The 9,261-nt window shown below is 53.0% G+C and overlaps 1 protein-coding gene across 1 annotated transcript; it reads left to right on the top strand.

Moving 5' to 3' along the window:
- The first annotated feature begins 792 nt into the window (after positions 1-792).
- LOC149355662 (uncharacterized) lies at positions 793-9,000 on the top strand. The gene is made up of 2 exons (XM_089576156.1): positions 793-2,099; positions 8,658-9,000. Exons 1-2 carry the CDS (start codon positions 793-795, stop codon positions 8,998-9,000), a joined length of 1,650 nt encoding a protein of 549 aa, XP_089432282.1.
- The last annotated feature ends 261 nt before the right edge of the window (positions 9,001-9,261 follow it).

Raw genomic sequence — 9,261 nt, 5'->3', positions numbered from 1 at the left:
CACTTCACATATGTAAGGTTTTTCGCCTGTGTGCGTACGCATGTGCCGAACGAGCGAGCTATTTGTAGCCGCTGTATAAAGGCAATTTTCGCCCTTGTAGGAATTTTCACCAGTGTGTGTACGCTTGTGCCGAGCCAGCGTTTCATTTAAAGCCGCTGCATAAGGGCACTTGTCGCATTTATTGGGTTTTTCACCTGTGCGCGTACGCTTGTGTCGATGTAGCTTGCCAGGTGAGGCAGCTGAATAACGGCACTGGTCGCACTTGTGTGGTTTTTCCTCTTTGTGGGAGGAGGTCATATGCCTTTTAAGTTTGTAGGACGCCTCGAACAACGCTGGGCATGGGGAGCATATGAATTTTTTCTCAGTCGCGTGCAATTCGATGTGTCTCACAACGTCGGCAAAATTCGGTGAAGTGTACGGGCAGAAGATGCACCTGAACGGCTCTCCTTTTCCTTCAGGCTCCAGACAGCGAACATAATTTTCTTCACTTGCAGCCAGCGAAGGCCCAAGGTCCTTCCAATTTGTATGGGCCACATTTAGGAGCTCGGAGGGTCGACAGCGATGGCGGAACAGAATTCATGGGAAGGTGCTCGGGACTAGATACTGCCTCTGAAATTAAAGTTGTTAACCAGTGTATTGCCACCTGGTGCTCTCAGGTGGCGCTGAAGTGCCTTCGAAGACGTTGAAGTGTCTCGCGCTTGCTGGCTGGCTGTGGCATTCTGCTGGTTAGCGACCTGTCGCCCTGTTTTCCGTTACATATTTTGGTGGAGGTGCGGGGTAAGATCCCTGTGTATGTCTAATACTCCTCCGCATACCCTGGGCTCCAGTCCTTCGCTGGTGGACACCCCTGTGCACCGTGCTAGCCGGAGAAACCAAGGCCTACCTCCCGAACACGGGCTTTTGGAGTCTGCAAGAGCACCCACCCATCGACCTGTTATGCCAGCTGCAGCCTACTATACCTTGCAGAATCCGCGACTGCCCAAACCATTCCATGGCAGTCAGCTCGAAGACGTCGAAGACTGGCTGGTCGAATTTGAACGCGTGGCCTCGTTCAACCAGTGGGACGACGCAGCCAAGCTTCGAAACGTCTTCTTTAGCCTGGAGGATGGTGCACGTACGTGGTACGAGAACCGAGAAGATGCGCTAACATCATGGCACGAGTTCCGCCGACGCCTGCTGGAGACCTACACCAGCACGGATCGCCGAGAACGGGCTGAACGGGCTTTGCAGTCTCGCATTCAAATGCCGAATGAGACTGTAGCCATGTACGTGGAGGATATGACTCGGCTCTTCCGGCGAGCTCACCCGGCCATGCCCGAAGAGAAAAAGGTGCGCCAACTCATGCGCGGCGTTAAAGAGCAGCGTTTCGCTGGCCTCGTGCGCAGTCCACCAGGGACTGTTGCTGAGTTCCTTACAGAAGCGGTCACGATGGAGAAGATGCTCCTGCGGCGGTCTACCACCTACGACAGGCCGGTACTCGCCGCTTCGGCTACAGGACCGTTTCCTACCTTCGGGGCTAACCCTGATCTTCGCGAGGTGATCCGCTCCGTTGTCCGCGAAGAGCTCCAGACGCTTTTCGGTGCTCCCCTGCCGACGGCCGGCTCTCTCGCAAGCCTCGTTCGCGAAGAGGTTCAGGCCTTGAGGCCTTCGTTCCCGACCGTTGACCTGCCGCCTTTTCCCACGGAGTGCCGTCGGCCCACGTATGCTGAAGCCTTGCGACGTCCCGCGCCCTCTTCGGCGCAGTGTCCTCCGTCCAATCAAGGCTCACTGTTTTCCGCACACCCCGACACGTACTACATCGACAATCGACGGTCGGCCCAGCGGAAGACAGACCTGTGGCGTGCTCCAGATCGGCGGCGTCTGTGCTTTCACTGCGGGGAACCCGGTCATCTGTATCGCCAGTGCCCGTATCGACAGCTTGGACTGCAGGGGTTCCCTGTCGACATGTCCCGCCCACCATTCGGTCAACGACCGCGGGAGATCGAGGACTACGTAGCCCAGCAGCGCATGGCGACAATTCCCCAGCGGCAGTCTCGGTCTCCATCACCACGCCGACCTTCTCCACCGCCCCAAAGCTCCTCCTGGATGGCGCAGAGACGGTCGCCAAGCCCCCGCCGGGAAAACTAAATAGAGCGACCTCCGGGGGCGAGGCCGCTGGAAATCGACGCGAACAAGACCCCCCGACAACTCAAACAGCTACCGACCGCGATATAAAGTCAACGACTGCAGTACCTGAACTCGGAGATCGATTCTCGTTGGATATACCCGTGTTTCTCGATGGCTATAAGGTTAGTGCTTTCGTGGACACTGGCGCTGATTTCTCGATTATAAGCGGAAAGCTAGCGGCGCTTCTTAAAAAGGTAACGACACCATGGTCCGGCACGCAGATTCGCACGGCTGGCGGACATGTCGTAACTCCGCTTGGCCTGTGCACGGCAAGAGTCCAAATTCGCAACTCTACATTTGTTGTCAGCTGCCTAGTTTTACCTGACTGCTCCCGTGACTGTATCCTTGGCGTTGATTTTCTCCGAGAGTATGGAGCTATTATTGACCTCCGAAAGCGCACTGTCACATTTTCTACCGATAAAGCTGATGTTCACTCCGAGGACTGTCAACGCCGCGCCGCCCTTCGAATATCCGCCGAGAGCGTTTGGATTCCGCCACGCGCCAGTGTTTTTGTGAGTGTTCACTGCGACGGACTACGTGAAGGGACAGCGGTCGCAGAAGGCAACCTGTCCCTTTTGCTCACCCACGGCATCTGCTCAACGCGAAGTCTCATCCATCTCCGCGACGGCTGGTCTGAGCTCCTGGTGACTAACTTCACTAACGAACCCCGGCACCTTTTTCGTGCTACTGCCATCGCATTCGCCGACCCCTTAGCGGAGATTTCTGAATGTTTCGCGTTCGCAGCTGCTAGACCTGTGCGCCCATCCCTTGACGCTCTCGACATCAGTCCGGACCTTTCGCTGACTCAACAGCGACAACTACGTGCCCTCCTAATCGAATACGCTACCTGTTTCGCTTCTTCGTCGAAAGTCCGGCAAACGCCTCTTCTGAAGCACCGCATCATTACGCCCGACGATGCCCGCCCTATCCATCAGCAGCCGTACCGTATCTCACCGAAGGAGCGTGAGGCGATTCAAACGCAGGTGAAGGAGATGCTTTCAGATGGAATCATTCAACCTTCCAGCAGCCCCTGGTCGTCACCTGTCGTGCTGGTGAAGAAAAAGGATGGGACACTCCGCTTCTGCGTCGATTATCGAAAACTGAACAACATTACTAAAAAAGACGTCTACCCACTGCCTCGTATCGACGACTCGCTCGACAGACTTCGTCGCGCCCAGTACTTCTCCTCGATTGACTTAAAGAGTGGGTATTGGCAGATAGAGGTCGACGAGCGGGACCGCGAAAAAACGGCTTTCGTGACCCCCGACGGATTGTACGAATTTAAAGTGCTACCTTTTGGGCTATGTTCAGCGCCGGCAACTTTCCAGCGGATGATGGATACCGTTCTCGCTGGACTCAAATGGCAAACTTGTTTGGTTTATCTCGATGATGTCGTCGTATTTTCCGAAACCTTTGCAGAACACCTTGAACGCCTGAGGACCGTATTAGATGCCCTCCGATCGGCAGACTTAACGCTCAAGCCCGAGAAATGCCACTTCGGGTACAAAGAGTTGAAGTTTCTCGGTCACCTTGTGAGTGCCGATGGCGTTAAGCCCGACCCCGAGAAAACTGCTGCTGTCGCCGACTTTCCTGTTCCTACAACAAAGAAAAGCGTGCAACGCTTTTTGGGTCTGTGCGCATATTACCGCCGCTTCATCGCCGACTTTTCAAAGATTGCCGCACCCCTGTACCACCCACGCGGGATGATAATCAGTTCGTGTGGGCCGCCGAGCAACAGGAGGCTTTTGCCGAGCTGCGCAGGCGACTGCTAACAACCCCTGTTCTTGCGCACTTTGATGAAGAGGCTGAAACCGAAGTCCACACCGACGCCAGCAACGTCGGACTCGGCGCCGTACTCGTTCAACACCAAGCTGGCGTGGAAAGTGTCATCGCGTATGCAAGCCGCACGCTTTCTCGCGCTGAAAAAAACTATTCGACGACAGAAAAGGAATGCCTCGCGGTTGTGTGGGCAACCATGAAATTTCGTCCTTACCTCTACGGCCGCCCGTTCAAAGTAGTTACCGACCACCATTCTTTGTGCTGGCTGGCCAATCTTCGCGACCCATCTGGGCGCCTCGCCCGATGGAGCCTCCGCCTCCAAGAATTCGACTACACCATTGTGCACAAATCTGGCCAGACGCACGAAGACGCTGCCGCACTGTCTCGCGCACCCGTCGGGTTAGCTGATGATAGCCTAGAGGACGAAAGCGGTTTCATTGGAGTTGTCAGCGACTCAGATTTAATAACGCGGCAGCGAGCTGACCCAGACCTGCGACCTGTCATTGATTATCTGGAGGGCCGAGCTTAAGACGTACCCCGACAATTTGCTAGGAACCTGCCGGCCTTCTGCCTCCGGAACGGCATTTTGTTCAAGAAAAACTCCAGCACCGTTAACCGAGCGCACCTCCTCGTCGTTCCGGCCGACCTCCGCGCCGATATCCTTCTTGCTTGTCACGATGAGCCGACCTCCGGCCACTTGGGCTTTGCCCGCACACTTGCCCGCGTGCGCCAGGCGTATTATTGGCCCAAACTTTCTCACGCCGTCCAACGTTACGTCAGAGGCTGTCGCGCGTGCCAACGTCGTAAAGCGCCTCCTCTCAAGCCAGCGGGTTTGCTCCAACCTATTGAACCGCCTTGGACGCCGTTTGATCAAGTCGGCATTGATCTTCTGGGCCCATTCCCTGTGTCATCGGCCGGTCATAAATAGATCATAGTCGCGACCGACTATTTAACAAGGTATGCGGAAACTAAGGCGGTGCAGCGCGGCACGTCATCTGAGATCGCCCAGTTTTTTATGCAACAAATCGTGCTGCGTCATGGCGCACCGTCCCACGTCATCACTGATCGAGGTACGGCGTTTACGGCACAGCTCATGCGCGACGTGTTCGAGCTCAACCACACGAGCCATCGTAAAACCACTGCCTATCACCCACAGACGAACGGGCTCACAGAGAGACTCAACAGAACGATCGCCGACATGATCGCAATGTACATAGACTCGCAGCACAAAACCTGGGACGAGATTCTCCCGTACGTCACATACGCCTACAACACGGCCACCCAGGAGACCACCCGCTTTACACCATTTCGTCTGGTCTACGGACGTGACGTTCAGCGATGCTGGATGCAATGCTTCCATGCTGCACTGATGACCACCCACTCACGCCAGAAGCCGAGCACTTCGCTCAGCGCGCCGAGGAAGCACGTCAACTTGCCCGTATTCACATTCAGCGGCAGCAGGGCACGGATGCGCGCCGCTACAACCTCCGTCATCGGCACGTCGAATACCATCCCGGTGACCAAGATTGGGCGTGGACCCCGGTACGCCGCCCAGGCTTGTCTGAAAAACTGATGTGCCGTTATTTTGGACCTTATCGAGTTTTGCGCCGCGTCACAGAAGTGACCTACGAAGTTCTTCCTGACGGGACTGTGCAGCCTCAGCGTCGCCCACCCCGCTCCGAGGTTGTGCACGTAGTCCGCATGAAGCCGTATTTCACGAGGTAATGGACAGTACGCTCAGTTTTCCGTTGTCGCGTGGGACGCCTTCGCCCACCTCCCTTGTATGTTTTTCAGTGCTTGTGTTGTTTTGTTTTTTCTCTTTCTACTGCCGTACTGCAACCCCGCTTTTATGTTTTTCCTTTTTTTTTGGGGAGGGGGAGTAATGCCACCTGGTGCTCTCAGGTGGCTCTGAAGTGCCTTCGAAGACGTTGAAGTGTCTCGCGCTTGCTGGCTGGCTGTGGCATTCTGCTGGTTAGCGACCTGTCGCCCTGTTTTCCGTTACAGTATGTTAGGGAAAATCGGATATTTTCGTACCTACTCGTGCAGTGGTTCAAGAACGCCACATTTGGCTCATTGCACTAAAACAAACTGACGCGAACTAACATACGGGACACGTACATACTGAGAAAATACACCAAACTGACGATTAATCAAACTTTCAGAAGAATTTTCAAGCGAGGACTGACTCTTAAGCCACAGTGTGTGAATAGTCGTTGATTCAGTCTGTGTTGCCTGGCTTTAAAATGTTCCTCGATAGCACTGAGAAGTGGCCAGCCTTTCTATTTATTTATTCATTTATTGAAAATACCCTTAAAACCCTCTTTCGAGGGTACTATAATAGGGGGGGGGTATTCAATAGAAAGGAAATTTACAATCTGACTTGAAAAAAGCCCACAATAAAAAATATTATACGCTGTCATGCAAATAAATGTCATATACGAAAAAGAAATATACCGGGTGCAATAACAACAGGTGAATTGCTAAATCTAAATACATAGAGTAACATGCGCATCATAACAAATGGGATGGCAAAAGTTGACACTACTAGAACTGTCGATGTCGTTACATGGTATTCAAAGTGGAGATCAGTTCTTGAAATTTAAATGTTTTAAATTCGGTAACGATATTGGATGGTAAGCGGTACCACTCGATGATCGTGCCTGGTATGAATGATTTTGCAAAAAGGGATGTGCGGCATGGCATGCGCTTCACTTTAAAAGGATGATGGCGGCGTGAAAAATAGGCGGCAGGTTCCTTAAATAAATCTTCCAGCAGCGATGGCTGATGATAAAGTTTATGAAAAAGTGAAAGATGGGCAAGTTTACGGCGGAAAGCCTTCAATACCTATACCCAATCCCCTTAAGAATTGTATTTCTGACAATAAGACACAGAACCGAAATTGATTTCTAATGCAGGTACTCATACTGTATCATGGATTCTTTAATACATTATTGACAGCATGAATATTAATATTACTGGTGGTATCATTAGCTGAGTGAGAAACCATCTCTGTGAGAAGTTGACTACATAGTATTAAACTCAAAGTTGTGATTTATTGATTCGTTTTTTACTGGAGAATTTAGTCGAAGAAGGATGGACGGTTGGACAGGTTGGTAACTGTTCATATTGAAAGGTACAGGGCAGTGTTGGTTGCTAAAACAGATTTTATTTAGGCAAAAAAATAAAACAACAAGAGAACTGATTGAGAATTACTTCTGAAAAATCAATTGCAGCGTGTAAGCCAGAATCTGTTACGTTAGTTGATAAACAGGCCTCATTCCTGATAATTCCTTGCTTGTCGTTAAGTTTAAGGGAGAAGGCGGGTTCCTGTTCGATCAGGTTTAGTGTGGTGATATTGGTTTTTCCTTGCAATATATCTGCGCAAGGGCTCTTGAATGTCGTATCACATGAGAGAGTTGTACAAAAAGAGTACTTTTTGGTAATAAAAAATTAATTGCGAATCATCGCTTGTCAGTGTCCTCTTTCTGTAGGTCTTGCGTTTCTTTTGCGCTGTAACTACCAATATGAAGGATTTAGTCGGTTGCCTCTGAGTCTGCCCATGCGCTTTGGAAAGTCAGTTATTTTCCAAACAGAGCGTTTAGCAAATGTTCGAAGCTTAACTTCCTGCTTTCGAAACATGAAAAAAAAATCGAGAAGAACAAAAAGGGCGAATGTTTTATTGCAGTGAAGAAACCTTGATAATCTCTGTTATTTAATTTTTCTTTTTCGTAAGTGTATTACAGAACAGCACGTATTGAAACAGCCTGTCTGGAAGAGACCCGCGTTGCGGCCGTGTTATAAGCGAAGCAGATAATCAGAGCCTCTCTACAGGAGCAGTCGAGCACACTGATGTGTCGGATTTTATGAGGGTGCTTTTTCTTAAAAATTAAATTATTGCCTTATCGGATCGATTATCCTCGTGATATAGTGTAGCACCACCGTATCGGCATGCGGAAGAAGACGAAGCGGTGGGCACGCGAAGGAGAACGCTGGCTCATGCAGAGAACGCGCTCGACTTCGGCCTGGGCCGGACGCTGCCATCGCTGCTCTGCCGCTATCTCTTCACAGGTAGCCCTCAAATAAACGTGGTCGCGGTCGCCTCCTGGACGACCTCCACAGCGAACTGTACAAGTGGTGACCCGGCGAGCCACGCCTTCTATCCCAGCGGCGTCCCAGCATGGTAGGCTGGCAAGACCTGGATTTCAACCCCCCGCTCCCAGCGTTCCGGCCTGCAGGCGTCGATGGGTGGTTTGCCCAACTGGAGGCTGCGATGTGCTTGAGCGGCATTACCATACAGCGGTTTAAATACGCAATCCTTTGCGACATTCTCCCGCCCGACCTCCTCTGCCGACTCACCTGCCCTGCCTCAGTATGCCAGCCCTACGACGAGTTGCGCGCTGCTGTCCTCGTCTACTACCGCGCATCAACTACCCGCTGCCGCTCTATGATGAGGCGGGCCCGCTTTCGCCACCGCCGGTGCCCGCACCAGCATCGCACTCGTCTCCGGCTGCATCCTCGAGAAACAGCACGCCGCAACCGTCACTGGCCAGTACTCTGCCGCTCCAGTCCAGCGTCTCCGGTCCGGCTGCTTTAACACCGACCGCACCCTGGAATTCCTGCCCTCTCGCCAAGGACCTGGCTCAAGACGAGTGGCAGCCGCCCGAGCTTCACGACCCTTCGCGTCTGCGGCTGTGGCCATTCCGCCTGCACAGCCCTGTCGTTTGGTTTGTGCAGGTGGACGCCCAGCTACACGTGAACGACGTCCGATCACAGATCTGGCGGTACCTCCTCGTGAAAAGGGAGTTGCCTGCCGATCTCTTTTCCCAGCCTGACCTTCCGCCGCCGGTTGAACACCTTTACGATGACTTGAAGGACGCCTTCAAGTTTTTCGGCGCATACCTTCGCTGCCCTGCATCCCGCACGGTACAACCTGCTTCGGCTACAGACGCCCATCCACGTGCGAGCACCCGTCCCACGGCTCCTACCCAGCCCTGCTTGCCAACTGTGGTGCCTGCCCTGGGACCATCACCAGAAGAGCTCTCTCTCGACACGTGACCCACCTCTTCGGATAGTAACCCGACCTGCGGCGCAGCCTCGCTTCTCGTCACATGTTCGCCTGCACCCTCCTGCCCATTTCCGGTGAGCCCATCTGTCCTGCCTGTCGCGAGGCACGCATGCACGCCTCACCAGAGCCCTGTCGCTCATAATGCGCAACTCCACCGTTTACCACAGTTCCTTGGGCATCTGTCGGCTTCGCTAGTGACTCTGCCACTGCGACTGACAAGACAGCCGCTTAATGTGATGGCATGCTTGCGA

This window comes from Amblyomma mixtum, chromosome 3 (genome assembly GCF_055824585.1).
Source record: "Amblyomma mixtum isolate Tamu chromosome 3, ASM5582458v1, whole genome shotgun sequence".
Lineage (NCBI taxonomy): Eukaryota > Metazoa > Arthropoda > Arachnida > Ixodida > Ixodidae > Amblyomma > Amblyomma mixtum.
The sequence above is the reverse complement of the archived record's forward strand: the minus strand, read 5'-3'. Positions and strand labels throughout refer to the sequence as shown.

Excerpts from the sequence above, each read along its gene's own strand:
- LOC149355662 (XM_089576156.1), top strand. The coding sequence starts at position 793 with ATGTCTAATACTCCTCCGCATACCCTGGGCTCCAGTCCTTCGCTGGTG. Across the intron at positions 2,100-8,657 it reads TCCTGGATGGCGCAGAGACG|CCCTGTCGTTTGGTTTGTGC; the intron begins GTCGCCAAGCCC and ends CCGCCTGCACAG.